Genomic DNA, 16296 nt, shown 5'->3' with positions numbered 1-16296 from the left:
CAAAGTCTCCCGGCCAAAGATATTAAGGAACCAACGTTCAAAGAATTCCCCAGGATTGCGACCCTCCGCCTTTTCCGGAACGCCAACCAGGCGCACATTATTCCTTCTAAGACGGTTCTCCATACCATCCGACTTAGCGGCAAGCGCAGTCAGGTGGTTAATCACACGGTGCATGTCCCTCTTGAGTGGAGGGACCTGGTCTTCAATATCTCCCACTCTCTCCTCCACTGCACTGACCCTCTCAGACACCTTTTGCATGTCATGACGAATAAGATTAATGCCCTCACGTAAGCCACCTAGCAACAATTTAATATCCACGTTGCCCTTAGATACGGCCAGGAACACGTCCTTCAGAGTGGGGCTAAGAGGGGGAGAGGAGGACGCAGGAGCAGTCACATGTACACTGTTCACCCCAGCAGTGGAGGGGTTAATATGCACAGGAGAGGTAACAGCAGTGAAGGGGGTTAATATGCACAGGAGAAGCTATAGCAGTGGCATGGAGCTCTAATAGGGGATCAGCAGCAGCATTGGAGAGCAGGGGGGAGATGGTAGAGGAGTCCCCATGAAGAGCATGCTGCACTCCAGTACAGGCAGGGTTAATGGAGGAGCTGTGCGCAGCAGCAGGCTGCCCAGTCCCCCTACTCATTGTGGACTCCATAGCTGCAGAGGGATTCTCATCAATGTCCAGCCAGTCAGACCCTCCACCGTCCTCTGTGCTCCAGGCACACTCCAGCTCCGTCCCCGTCCTTTCAGCTGGCTGTTCAGTGACGCGCACGAAGCGCTGCAGGTGCTCCGCCACCAGAGCAAGGCAAGATGGGGCCGGACCTCCCCGCACCTCCGTCTCCTCACTGTCCAGCGGCCCCGGCATCTTTTTATTCCTCTTGTGCCCGGTCATTGATAGCAGGGGATTCCAAGCACCCTCCGACAGCAGCAGGTGAGTGTAAAAGAGAGAAATAGTGCCAAGTCCCAGGATAAGAAGCAGGATTCAAGCGGAGCCCTGTGCCAATGCGAACGCTCACATGCCGCGCTAAGCCACGCCCCCGTAATGATGGTTAAATGACTGTAGGGCTAGTGTATGCTCAGACTGTGGTTTGGATTCAATTAGTGTTTCAACACCAAAACCTCTTACAGGTTAGTCCACTTACAACTCCACGGTCCATCAATCAATATAGTTCACACTAGCAGGTCAGCAGAATTGAGTAAAGTTCATATTAAGTATTCATATTTTTTAGGTATAATACACAATCACTAGTCCGCAGTATTCCAACACAGTTCACACTAGTTGGTCAGATGTACTTCACATTAGTAGATTGACAATAAACACCATTATTCACACTGGCTCGTTCCGCAGTATTAGATGTATTTCACACTGGTAAGTAGTTCACATTCGCCAATCATCAGTATATAGGGTGTAATTCACATTAGCTTGTCAGCAGTATTCAGTGTGGTTCACTTTCACTATTCAGCCATTCAGTCAAATCCTACACCTGCTGGTCTAAGAGTATAGTGTAATACACACTAGGCGTGCATCTCACATCCTACAGCCGTCAACAGTGCGATAATTAGTTTCCACGTTACTGCAGACCATTCCAATATATATAAGTGTGTCACTAACAGCAATATTGCCTGATATTTTTCATATATAGTTCACTTGTGCTCTCCACAACCTTTGCACCGCATTCACACATAACAAGTGCCTACAATACGTGCATATCACAGTTATTTCCTTGAATGCCAATTGCAAAATTATTTTATTGAGATGTAATATTCATTCCATGCATTAAAACATGATAATTCCATAGTGTTAATGTCCATATCTCTATGTGCTATGGTCACACTTAGCTTATGTTCCCCAGTGCGGTCATCTGCGGCTTATAATCTCAGTGCTTTCAGTATGACGGCTCCATCTAAAGCGGGGTCCAATGCGTTTCATTGGTTTAGAATCATCAGGGACCTATTTTCCAGCTTGGTCTCCTAGTAAATAACAGTACGGCTGCACTGTATGTGCGGCACTGATGATGGCCGTACTTCGACTGCATACCTGTGGCCATGATATACCTCCTCACTCAGCTCTGGTATCCAATTGCTAGTGCGGACGTCACAAAACTGTGGCGTATACTCCACATTCACGGTCAGGTACAAACCAGAGCGAGGCTAAACAGGTGCCAGGTAACGAATCAGGAGGTACCATTCCACGCCTCGTTCTGATTAGCTTGGCAGTGCTAGGTGAGCAATCCTATCATGCGTTCCATATCATCGCAGTTAATACTGACTGAAAACCGGAACTTAAAAAGATGACGAATAATCGCTCAGGGACCTAAAAGCCTGGGTTATAGTGTCTACAATGACATTGTAACCCAGGCTTTTAGGTCCCTGAGCTCTAGGAGGGTAGCTGATCAAAACTTAAGTTTTGATTAAAGTAAGGCACTTCAGGACTTGGCAAGAGATTCCTCCTTGTTCATCAAACCCTCTGATAAAGGGGGAAACTTTGTGTTGATGACCAGGGAGGAATATAACAACAATGTTATGTTCAGTTAAACAAAGACCCGACTAAGCAATTTGGTGATGAGCTCTTGGCAATTCTAAATACAGCATTGCTATATAAGCTGATAGACAAAACCGAATATGAGTATATGAAACCTGAGTCCCCTAAAGTAGCATGCTTTTATTCTACTCCTAAAATACACAAGGGGTATCCACCCCTAAGAGGAAGGCCCATAGTGTTGGGGATTGACAACTTGAGTCAGGCACCTAGTCAATATGTGGACTCGGTCCTGAGACCCTTTGTTTACTCCTTACCATCATATGTACGCGATACCACAGATGTGTTGAAGAGAATCGAGGATCTCAAAATGGAGCGTTTTTGGCGTCACTTGATGTGGAGATGCTCTACTCCTCCATACCCCACAACAAGGGCTTGGGTGCGGTAGAATTCTTTTTGAGTAGTAGAGGCACGCAAATTTTAGATCATAATCAATTTGTGATACAGCTTCTACAATTTGTACTTACAAAAAAAAAAATTTTTGCTTGAGGGGCAGTCCTTCCACCAGCAGTGAGGTACAGCGACGGGGAGCCCTTGAGCCCCCAGTTACGCCAACCTGTACCTCGGCTGGTGGGAGGACCAATTTTTATTTTGTGAAAAGATGTCGATGTGGACCGACCATATTTCTCTATAGCTTCGGTTCATAGACAAAGTCTTTTTGATCTGGAATTCAACAGAAGAAAATTTTGGTAAATTTGTGAAGACAATTAACCAAAATGAACCGGGTCTTGTGTTCACAAGTACCATCAATAGATATGAACTGGAATTTCTTGACTTGAAAATAAGAGTGCAATCTGATGGATCCATCTGCACTTCAGTGCATAGGAAGGAGACTGCCATGAATACCCTGCTTCAGTGGGACAGTTGTTATCCTCTCCCACTGAAGCAGGGTATTCCTACAGGTCAGAAGCTGCGAATGCGCAGAAACTGCTCAACAATTGAGGAATTCCAGGTCAAGGCAGATGAGTTGCGGAGTAAGCTAAAAGCAAGGGGGTACCCTAAAAAAATTCTAAAATGTGCTCACTGCGATCGGTGATGTCCTGTATTAGCCGCGGGTCCCGGCCTTTGATGGCCGCAGGGACCGCCACGATAGGTGTGTATTCGCCGTATAAGACGCACCAAGAAGAAAAAGTGCGTCTTATACGGCGAAAAATACAGTAAATAATAATAATAACTTGCCTCGATTTTTTACTTTACAGTCTTCATGTTTCCGCTTATGGTTGTAATGTCCATTTACAGTTTGATCCCTCTTCAGAAGGTTGGAGCTTTGTTCGTCTGTGCTGGAAATGGAAGTAGTACTGTTCAAATCTCCTGTTGTATTGACGCTACCCTACAATAAAAACACAGGAATGTCTACAACATGCTTATCAACACAGCTAGAGTATCAATTGACATATAAAGTATAATACACTCATGTAGAGGTCCGACTGATACGCTTATATTTGGAGACGCTCGAATTTGTAACTTAGCCAAAATCAATCATAAAAATAGCATTCATAGCCCTCATAAGAGTACAAAGAGTAATGCAAGAAGGCACATTGCATTTAATATTGAAAGTATTTACTGATAATTCCACAGGCACACTTTATTAGAGCTACTTAGTAGAGCTACAGCCAACAGAACAGATGAATGCACTAGACAAAATTAGTATTTTAAAGAGAATCTGACATCTTATTCACCCGCATAGAACCCAATGTACTGGATTAAGGTGCGGGTGAACAGCTTTGCACTTAAATCCATTGTGTATTTCATAAGTTATGGCGCTGTAATCTTCCTGCTGCATTGCGCGGCTCTGCAAATTGGAGGCGGAGAGCTTGCTTACCTGCCTCCTCCATATTCTTTGTTTGCCCCGCCCCTGTCATTAATATGCTAATAAATACCACAGGTGAGCATGCAGCGAGCTCACTCGAGTCATTCATTAGCATATTAATGATGGGAATGTTGTGGACGGAGAATATGGAGAAGGTAGGGGAGTTGGGTGAGCTGGATCCCCAACTTAATCGCGCAGAGCTGCCCAATGCAGCGCCATAACTCAGGAAATATGTAACAGATTTAAGTAAATGACCCCTCTTTGTAAAAGCTGTTCACCTGCACTGTAACCCAGTATATTGGGTTTAGTGCACGTTAACAGGGTGTCAGATTCTATTTAATGCTAGTTAGTGCGCTAACTACAATCCATGTTACACTATGATCTACCTTACAGGGGTACTCCGCTGCTCAGCGTTTGGCATAAACTGTTCCGAACGCTGGAGCCGGGAGCTTGTGACTTCATAGCCCCGCCCCCTCATGATGTCACACCCGCCCCCTCAATGCAAGTCTATGGGAGGGGGCGTGACGGCTGTCACACACCCTCCCATAGACTTGCATTGAGGCGGTGGGCGTGACGTAATGAGGGGCAGAATCCAACAAATTGTAAACATCAATTAGGATAAAATTTAACTTTTACTTAAAGTACCGTATATTAAAATTATACATTTGTACACGATTTGTGAAATAATAAACACAAACAAGGGAAAAGACAAGGGAACAGGGGTACAGGTGATGCCCTAATTCTGTTTCCCTACCTAAAGAAGAAATCTCCTACCAGCTAAGTGAAGGATAGGGTTAGGGGAGTAATTACAATATGTACAGTTGGTACAAATATACATATATCAACCTCTCTGGCCAACGCGTTTCTCTCCCGAGTTAGAGGAAGTTCATCAGGGATGAGAGGATAATATGAACAATTCAGATGTGCACAACAAATACAAAATAGTATATAGCAGATAGAAGAAAAAAATGATAATAATGATAATACATAGGTTCGGGTCCGTCAGTAATAAGTACCAGTCATATGTATGAGTCTGTTAGTGTCTGGTCAAACATGAATAGCATGCACATACATTATCATAAAAAATAGCAAAAGATAGTATGTAGAACATTCATATACAATGTTAATGAAGTTGACTCCAGACAAAGAGGAAGATGTTCTGTTCACGATACATACAGATACACCCCTCTGTAGGGTAGCGATATTCACTTAAAGCACCACCAGGACAAAATGTTCCTGATATTGGGACAGACCTCAATTTGACAGACTCCTTAAACTGATACCACTGTAGAAATATAATATAATATAAATGTGGTCAGGCAAAGATGTATTCCCACCGGGTAGGTAAAGTACTGATGGTCTTATCTGGGGTTATGTTTCCATTATGGTGGACTGGATCAAACAAGATAGAGATGATCCACAGTACGGTGAGGTAACAAGGGCCACAAAAAGATTCAATAATAGATGAAGCCCAAACCTAATGCCTGTAGATGAACAGGAATGCCTGGACCACGAGGGACGCCGTACGCCGTAATGAGGGGCAGGGCTATGACGTCATGAGCTCCCGGTGCCGGCTCAAGTGTCCGGATCAGTTTGTTCTATATGCTGAGCAGCGGAGTACCCCTTTAAGGTGATATCTGGACGAGTCCTAAAGGAAAAAACACCTAAATATCTAAAGGCTCTTTTACACAGGGCGACAATCCCCAAAACAAGCAGATTATTGCCCCGTGTAAAATGCCTCTTCTGTTTGGGCCTAAAAATCCTTTATTGTTGTGAATACAGGGAATGTATTGTCGCTAATAAGAGAAGTGAACAGTTGTGTGCCTGTTTGCTCCCAATAGTTGGGCCACATCCTTTATGGATCTGACTTATATATAGCAGACAGGCACTTATATCGGGTAGCTGTCTGCTCATGTAAATGAACCCTCAGGCCACTTTTACACTGGTCAATTATCATTACCTTTTGCTCATAAAAAAATGCTGTAAATCTTACTGTTGTTGGCAGGACTATAGGTAAATTCAAATTAAACTTTACATTTCCAATAAGTACGTGTTTAATAGAGAAACTCTTCTTGTTGCCCATAGTAACCAATCACAGATCAACTTTAATTTTTAAGAGCAGAATGCAAACTAAAAGCTTGTGTACTTGGTTCCTATGGGCAACATGCTGCAAGTGAAGAGATACCTAGTAGTCTCCTTAATAGTGTTTAAGAGAAAAATACATCGTTTCCAAGTTACTGTTTTTAGAAATGGCAGAGACTGAGTAAACATTAACTTTTTATACAGAACAACGGAATCAGAATGTTTATTTGTTAATAAAGTATATGCTGGAGAACTTTAAAGGGGTACTCCACTGCTCAGCGTTTGGAACAAACTGTTCCAAACGCTGGAGCCGCGCCGGGAGCTCGTGACATCATAGCCCCGGCCCCTCATGATGTCACACCCCGCCCCCTCAATGCAAGTCTATGGAAGGGGTCTGTGTCAGTATTCACACGTAAAGTATTCTGCTCATATTTGATGCACAGGATTTCAAACTGTAGATTTTATGTTGAAGAGTTCAATGTACAAAATGACTGAACACAGCTTCAAATCCTATGCATCCCATTTGCAGTGCCTGTCTCTGAGGGACAGCCTGCGCAGGGAGGGACAGCTATGAAGTTTCCTTTGACTCAAATGGAAACTTCAGCATGTATCCACATAGAAAGGAGTGATATCTGTGCTCCCCATTTTTCATTGAAGTTAATGGGAGTGCATTTTTTGACAGTGACACTATGTGGTTTTTATGCAGTATAAGCTGGGTGAAAATGCCCTAAAGGATCACATACAAATTAGTCAAAAGATGACTGAACGGGGAGATTTTGGTGGGACCAGCCAACTATCCAATGTGTAAGAAATGCTTTCGACTCTCTCCCAATAGATGATGCTAGCGGAGAGAGGGATCGGTAATGTTGGATTTTAACTGCTGAACCCTTTTGTTTTTACAGCTGACACAGCTCGCCCCATTCAGAACACATGAACAGGTACCTAGGACTACTAGCAATTTATTTTATCATATATGCTATACAGCTAGACTTTTCACTATCTACTTTGCCATATTGTAGGGACTTCTTGGTATCATTAAATGTTGGGACTTCCATTTCTTACTGCTGTGGATGACTTCACCCTGATTATCCCAATTTTCAAAGGTGTGCAGTGGGACAGGTATTAATTCTGCTATCATTTCTTATTAGGATTAACCATCCCTGTTACCCTCTTATCTTTATTTTAATTTCTATTTGTATTCTTCCACATAGGTCCTGTCTACATATTGCTCCCAAGATACCTTCTACCCAGTGCATCTTATATCCTTTTTCGTAAATCATATATATTTGGGGTCCTTCTTCTATAGTTGCTGCTCACACAGAAATTTAAGAGGGTTTACCCTGTACCCCACACAGAGTTTCCTTTTGTCCCTGAGGAGCTGGCTGCCACGGATACAGTTCAGCTAAACGCGTTGGATTTAAAAACCTCTATGGACACTCCCTTGTCTGAGGGACAACACCCTTAGACACTTATGTATTACTGTTCAGGCGATCTGTTACCCTGATTTGTCTCTTGTGGAAATTTTTTTACTGTTGTGTGATGCTTTATTATACCAATGTATAGTGTGATAAGGCATAGTCAGGGTGAGTACAGGCACCCCTTTCTTTTCCTCTTCCCCTATAGTCCATCCCTACCAATCCGGTACCATTGAATATTACCAATGCCCATATTCACACTCGTTGGTTTGAAGTAAATTTGTTCGTATATAATTTGTATATAAGTATGCCTATGACTGTCATGCCATGTGATTCATGACTTTGTTTATTAAACTCTATATAGATAAGGTGCCTGCCTTGAATTGAAATTTCTGTTGTATCCTTAACTAGTAATGGTTACACTTGTTACGCCTATACACTAGAACACATGAACAGTCAGTTAAGCTGAACACTCATGTGTATGAGGCGGAATGGTATAGAAAGCACAATGAATGTTCACCCAACAGCTAGTGAAGGTGTACAAGCACCATTACTTACCCACAGGAAACCACTATCTTAAAAAACATACCAGTTGCAACTGTACATAGCCAATGTGTTCTGTGCTTGCAATGTTGTCCAGGATTACAAAAACTTGTCTGCTTTTTCACAAACACAGTGCTACCTCGGTTTATGAGAAGCATCTGAAATTGTACCACAGAATAAGCTGCAATACCACACTGCTCATGAACACCTGTGGCTAATACTGGACATCACCGATCGCGGTGATGCCCGGTATTAACCTTTCAGACATAGCGATCAAAGTGAAACCGAAACCATCCCGGCAGCTCAGTCGGGCTGTTCGGGACCGCTGCGGTTAAATTGCAGCATCCCGAACTGCTTGCAGGACACGAGGAGGATCCCTACCTGCCTCCTGCGTGTCTGATCACCAAATGACTGCTCCGTGCCTGAGATCCAGGCAAGAGCCGTCGATCGGTGATAACACTGATCAATGCCATGTTAATGCATTGCAGTGATCAGTGTAGGAATTCAGGGGGCTATATTATAATATTATAACATTGCAAAAAAAAGGGAAAATAAAGTCCGAAAAAAGCGATCAAAAAGTCTGATCAAAACAAAAATGGTACCGATAAAGACTTCAGATCACGGCGCAAAAAATAAGCCCTCATACATCCCCCTATTCGGAAATACAAAAAAGTTATAGGGGTCAGAAGAGGACATTTTTAAACATCTAAATTTTCCTGCATGTAGTTATGATTTTTTCCAGAAGTAATACAAAATCAAACCTATATAAGTAGGGTATCATTTTAACCGTATGGACCTACAGACTAAAGATAAGTGTAATTTTTACCGAAAAATGCACTGTGTAGAAACGGAAGCCCCCAAAAGTTACAAAATAGCGTTTTTTCTCCAATTTTGTCACAAAATGATTTTTTTCCCCATTTCACCGTGGATTTTTTGGGTAAAATGACTAATGTCACTGCAAAGTAGAATTGGTGGCGCAAAAAATAAGCCATAATATGGATTTTTAGGTGGAAAATTGAAATGGTTAAGATTAGGGATCGACTGATTATCGGTTTGGCCGATATTATCGGCCGATAATCACGATTTTGGGCATTATCGGTATCGGCAAATACCTTGCTGATAAGCCGATAATGCCCCCCCGCACCGCCCCGGCCCCATTGCCTCCCCCATCCACGGTTTTATAATTACCTGTTCCCGGGGCCCGGGGTCCACACTACTTCTGGCTCCTGCTGCGTCCTGCTTTACGCTGTGCGCAATGACGAGTGACGTGAGGTGACGCGACGTCACCGTCAGTGCGCACAGTGACAGCTTAGGAGGACGCCACCGGAGCCAGATGTAGAGTGGGCCCGGGAACAGGTAATTATAAAACCGGGGATCGGAGGCAATGGGCCCGGGGCGGTGCGTGGGGGGGTGCAACGCGGCGCGGCGGTGGGGGGGAGCAGTGTGGCGGTGGGGGGGCGGTGATAGGACTCAGGAGGACCCCCGGACAGGCAGGGGGAGAGAGGCGGGTGGCGGCGGCAGTCTATGGCACCGCAAAAGCCACTAGAGTTCATTGATTTAAAGCGCCCGCTTTAAATCAATGATCTGCAGCGGTGTCGTGAGGGAATAAATAGCCGATAACTTATACCGGAATATCGGTATAAGTTATCGGCTATCGGCCCTAACCTCCACCGATTATCGCTATCGGCCCTAAAAAAAACGATATCGGTCGATCCCTAGTTATGATTTTTAAAAGGTAAGGAGGAAAAACGAAAATGCAAAAACTGAAAAACGCTGAGTCCTTAAGGGGGTAATAATTTTTTTGGAACTATAACGGAATTAAGTACATTGGTTGTCTTCTTCAGCACTTAAATGAAGGCCATAACAGATCAAAAATAGAACCAAGAGGGATTATTATTGTAATTCAAAACAAATAGGCACTTTACATTTACAAATGCACATGAGCTTCATTCCAGTTTTGATTCCATACTCATGATAATAAAGCTAACAGTCTTCCATAACACAAGGCTAGTAACACAAGCATCTGCTATAATGGCAGGAATCATACTTGCTTATTTCTAGACACATTGTAACGTTGTTACGCCGCTAACAAAAGACACCAATACAAGGTTAATTTGCTTCGCTCCAAGTGGCATATTCCAAGGCTACTCTACTACTTAGGAAAAGATTCCAAGGCTAGTCTACTAAAAGGTGAAGAACACTTTAATAAGCTATTAGAGGACAATGTCAAAGTAAGAAATACAAATGAAAGTGAAACCATGGAATATCACAATAGGCAGATTAATGAAGAAATAGATTCATGGTTCTGAATACCACTCAGGCTTCTTTTTTTTTAATTTTACTGAAGTCTGAATGACACATATCTAAATACCCTATCTCTATTATAACTGAAATGACGGGGTAATACTTTATTAAATTATAATATGTTTTTTAAGTTAATCAAGTTGATTATTTTGGCTCTCTATGTCATCAGAAAATGGGCTATTGTTTAACTCAAATTGAAACAAATTTTTAAAGAATTTATTTTATTTTTTAATCTACAAATCTTTCAGTAAACATATCTCTACGTGCTGTTAAAAAGCAGCTCAGGCATATCAGAAAAGAATAATAATAAACAGATAAGTATTATATTAGTATCTGGTTTTAATTAGAAAAAAATGGTGATGCATTGATTTTGAAGTGCCTTTTGTCATTACATATGATCACTGAAAAAATGAGTATAGGAGGTCTATAAAAATTTAAAGGGGTACACTGCCCCTAGACATCTTATCCCCTATCCAAAGGTAGCGGGATCCCTGCGATCTTGGCAGCAGCACCCCATACATCGTCACACCCCCTCCGATAGACTTACATTGAAGGGGCGTGGCCGTGATGGCACGAGTGGGGTGTGGCCGTGACGTGACAAGCCTCTGGAGCTGCACCCGACGCTCTAAATGAACACCGGGGGGCAGCAGGGAGATTGCAGAGGTCGCCAGTGGAGGTACCCCCGCGATCAGACATCTTTGGATAGTGGATAAGATGTCTACGGGCGGAGTACCCCTTTAAAGAAGCAACCCAGCATAACTACCAATTGGCCGGAGATATTGTAATGAAACCTGGTGCAGATGTTACTTATATAGGACTGCATATGAGGATAAGAGAGCCATTCTTGCTTTTCATCTCGCACAAGGTTTAGGCAGGAAGATCAGGCTGCACATCTGCTAGATAAAAAATTAAGTGTGCATTTTTTAGTTTTAGCTGATGTTTGCATCAGGCATGCATGGATTGTCTGCAGTCTTGATTTGTATTCCTCTCCGACAAGATGTCCTACTGCTGCCTACAATTCCCATGATGCGTCTGGGTTTGCAGAGAGTGGGGGTAGACTCCTCACACACCTGTTCGGAGTTACATCAAAGTTCAGTAAGTGACATAGATCTTCTGTCCCTTTACTCAAATTATAGAGTACTATATATAGTAGAGTATATAACTGCTGCAGCAGCTGTATCATACTGGTCTCCTCCTTTCCCTGTCAGTTCTTAAACACAGGAGAGGGCAGTGATAGGCAGCATCACACAGGAGTCACTACAGGAGTCTGCAAATAGGAGACACAGTCAGTGTGATCAGTTGTATAACTCTGCAACTTATCAGTACATGGAGTTACCAACTTTCACTGAGCCCCTTGTTTCTTTGGGCAAATATAACAGACATACAGAGATTGACAAGGAAGGTGAATCTGAGATGGGAAGGATCTGAGCTCCAAAGAGGGATTTGATAGGTGATTATGTAATCATGTAGTTCACAGAAAGTCAGGTGACACAGGACAGATTACTTCCTGTGACACATTAAAGGAAAACAGTCACCCGTTCACCCGCACTATACACACGAGCGCTCACATGACCAGCGCTTAGGAATATTTAAATCCAGCCGGCGGGCCCGGCTTCAGAGTGCAAGTCAGCGCTGAAAGAGGGGGACCTTTGGAGGATCGGAGTTCTGGACTGTAGGTAGGTATAGCAGTCCGAGACCACGCATTGGTCTCTTGTTCCCTAGCACTATAACCCGGTGTATCGGGTAATAGTGCGGGTGAATGAGCGACCGTTTTCCTTTAAGCACTATACTTTTCTACTTGTTAGTGTGGTGGACAATGACCCAGCTACAGTAATGAAAGGATAGAGGAAGCAGAGCTGGTATGAAACAGATGGCACTACTAAATCATAACACTTTCAATTTTCCACATACAGACCCATATGAGGGCTTGTTTTTTGTGCCAATTTCCTTTCATCCCTTCAATCATTTCAACAAAAAATCTACAGCAAAACCCCCAAAAATATTTGTGGGGCATAATTGAAAAGATCATTTTGTGAATTTTGGATTTTGGTATTTTTTTTATGTATACACCATTGACCATGCAGATTAATTAACATTATATTTCTATAGTTCGGACATTTATGTTTGCGGTGATACCACATATGTTTGTTTATTTTTGTTTAAATTATTACATTTTTTCAATGGGATGGGGGGGGGGTAATTCAAACTTTTATTAGTGAATGGGTTTATTTACATTTTTATTTATTTATTTATTTATTTTAACTATTTTTAAGTCTCCATAGGGACAACTTTGTACACAGTGTCTAAATAGGTAATAGTAGGATTGTATACAGCCTCGGCGACCTGTGGCTAATGCCGGACATCACCGATCAAGGTTATAGAAGGGGTCCTGCGTCCTCTAGGGGTTAAAGCAATTATCCAATAGAAAACTTTAACCTTCAAAATTGGTCAGGATGGTAGGAGTAAATGAAAAAAAAAGGTATAGTACTAACCTGCTACTTATCCCCTTTCAATGCTTTTGGCCCCACTGCCCAGAGCTTGCTGTTCCCCATTTTGACATGAATAAAAAAAAACTCAGCAGTGACCCACTTTAACCAGTGATTGGCTGAATGGGCACTTCTTACATGTCGGGATGGAGAAAAGAAACAGTGGGACTGAAAAAGCTGAAGCACCAGCAGCAGATACGCAAAAGGTGTGCAAATTTTTTTTATTTACTCCTGCCATCCGGGGCAGTTTTATATATTAATATACATCTAAGGAGTGTGACAACTCTCTTCCAAATGCATATCAGCTGTAATCCAAAACATGGGCGACCATGAAATTTCTTGATGTGTCCATGAATTACAGAAAAACGGCTGACCTGATGGGGAAATCCCTTCAAGGGGATGGGTGTGTCCAATCGCTGGGGCTCCCGCTTTCACCTGGACGGGACTCTTGCTCTCTCAGTAAGGAGCTTTCTATGGGAGTGCCGAAGGTGCCCGAAAGCTGTACTTGGGTCTTTTCCGCGCTCCCATAGTAATGAATGGAGTGCGTGCCGGCTGCAGCACGTGACCAGAGTGAGTGCCGGGTCCCGTTCCAGTGATTCGCTGAAGATCTTCTTGAAGGAACACTATCTATATATATATATAAAACTCAACGTGTGTGTGTATGTATCTGTGTATGTATGTGTGTATGTTCCAGCATCACGTCCAAACGGCTAAAGATATTAACATGAAACTTGGCACACATGTTACTTATATGTCGACAACAAACATAGGATAGGTGATTTAACCCTTACACACCCCCATTTGCCAGGGGCGGGGTTTATGTTTAAAGTCCCATACAAGTCAATGGGAAATATATGTTACTGCATAACTTCCAAACGGCTTGAGATATTTCAATAATACTTGGTCACGTTACTTATATGTCCACTTAAAATATAGGATAGTTAATTTAACCCTTAACTACCCCCCCATTTGTGAGGGTCAGGGTTTTTGTTTAAAGTCCCATGCAAACCAATGGGAAATGTATGTTCCCACATAACTTCCGTACGGCTGGAGATATTTCCATAATACCTGGTACACATATTACAGGTCGGGATAGGAGGACCGGGATAGGAGGACCGGGATAGGAGGACCGGGATAGGAGGACCGGGATGGGAGGTCGGGATGGGAGGTCGGGATGGGAGGATGGGATATGATGACGGGATATGATGACGGGATAGGAGGTCGGGATATGACAACAATATATGAGGACGGGATATGAAGTCAAAAGCTTCCTCCTTTGTTTATTTTCCTCCCCAACAAGGATTAGGAAGGAAAACCGGGCAACGCCGGGTACTCAGCTAGTGCTAGAATAAAAATAGCTTCCATTTAATTGTTCAGAACTGGACTGCACAAACACTGTAACCACGTGCTTAACTGTTTCAGTTCATTAACAAAAGGCAAAATGCTATAAAAACAGTACCTATCTTAAGCAGGTGGTACCTCCATGTAAGTGGTTCGGAATGAGAAATTTCCTGTGGTTTAATATTATTGTAGGAACATTTAGTGCAATAACCTTATATTACGAGATTGATAATGCTCTTGCCTAGTATAGTATTTAAAGTAGCTCCAAGCTTGTGCTTCACTTCAAATATACAGGATGCAAAAATATCCACAAGTAAAGAAGTAGGGATGGGAAGACATTAGAAAAGGCAGATGTCAGAATTGTCCATAGCCCTACTTCATCTTGATCTTCCTGAAACTGAGGCAATGTGTTCCAGCGGCTTGCTATAAGAAAAATAGTTAAACCTCTAGGACTTGCCTTTTCACAAAAAATTTTTGCAAACAATCAAACATTAAAATAACAAGGCACACTGATTATCAACATAGGCATCTCCTACCTGCTGAGATTTCATTTCATCATGCAGCATCAATACGGTAGCAAAACCGGCTGGAACACCGCCTTTCAAAATCCCACGTTCTTTCAAGAAAGCTATATGGCCAAGCAGATGCTCTCGCAATGATGCCGAAAATTTCCTGTAAGAAAAATACAATTCTAAAGATCTCTATCTTTGGTATTTGTATATCAATGTTACAGACATCTAAATTAAAAATCTGATTTATTTTTCTCTCTTTTGGAGTTGAAATGTATTTATTTTTTTAAATGTTGTTGTCTCCAGTCTCCCATGAAGCATTTGTCAGTCAAGGTTTCCCAGATTTTGTACTCTGCATAAGGCTGTAAGTGGCATCCTATCATCTACATTTTCAGTAACTTAGCACTTCTGTGTATTTGGTTATCTGAACCAAGAAACAAACCCATTCACACATTAAATAATTTGCACAAATACTTATGTATTTAGCAGAATAATGGTTTCAAGTGTTTTCAATCACACACTCTCCACGCACTCCTTGGAGGGTCTCAATAAAATGTTTCCACACAAAGGCATTGATTTTTTACAAATAACATCAAATAATAGCACATGCTTTCTACCTGACACGTGCAACATTTTTGTCTACATGAGTTCAAGGATTTATATGTACCGGGAGGTTGGGTATAACCAGGTGTTGCTTGAATTATTGAATTATTTGTCAAAATATAAGACAAGTTTACTGTACAACTGAATAAAATACAAATTTAAATTACAGATATTTATTGGCAACCTGAGATATAACTATAAAACTATAACAAAGAGGGTAAAATAGAAAAGAGATGCACAGAAAGAAAGAAGAAGAAAGCAAACACAAAAGAAGAAAGACAATTCCCCTTGTTTTGTGTTTGTAAGACAATTATATTTGTGGAAGTAAGACAATAATTACATGTAAACAACAAAAAGAGGGGTAAGAAGGAAATCAGTGAGGAAAAAAAGGAAATAATTATAATCTTTTTGTAATAATAATTTTTGTTTATATCTTGCAGAAACTTTTAGTATGTTGTAAATTTATTTGTTTGGGGTATTCAATTCCAGAGAACTGGTGCAGCATGAAAAAGCCTTGGGGGAGAACAAGGGAAGGTTCCATTTATGGAGGAAATTTGAAAGGGCATGAAGAGAAGAGAAGAACTGTGGGAAAACTCTGTGGGAGTGACCAGATTAACCCCTTAAGGACCAAGCCCATGTTAGCCTAAAAGCGAACTGTTAC

At 42.1% G+C, this 16296-nt stretch overlaps 1 protein-coding gene across 6 annotated transcripts in view; it reads right to left on the bottom strand.

Moving 5' to 3' along the window:
• The window catches only part of KIZ (kizuna centrosomal protein), a 190845-nt gene that overhangs the window by 69761 nt on the left and 104788 nt on the right, over positions 1-16296 (bottom strand). For all 6 annotated transcript variants that reach the window (XM_056567647.1, XM_056567650.1, XM_056567651.1 and 3 more), the window contains 2 exons: positions 15060-15195; positions 3722-3872 (listed from right to left, as the gene is read on the bottom strand). In XM_056567647.1, the coding sequence (XP_056423622.1) occupies positions 3722-3872; positions 15060-15195 (287 nt within the window). The remainder of the gene's footprint in view (positions 1-3721; positions 3873-15059; positions 15196-16296) is intronic.

This window comes from Hyla sarda, chromosome 3 (assembly GCF_029499605.1).
Source record: "Hyla sarda isolate aHylSar1 chromosome 3, aHylSar1.hap1, whole genome shotgun sequence".
NCBI lineage: Eukaryota > Metazoa > Chordata > Amphibia > Anura > Hylidae > Hyla > Hyla sarda.
Note: the sequence above shows the minus strand (reverse complement) of the source record. Positions and strands in the feature narration are given on the sequence as shown.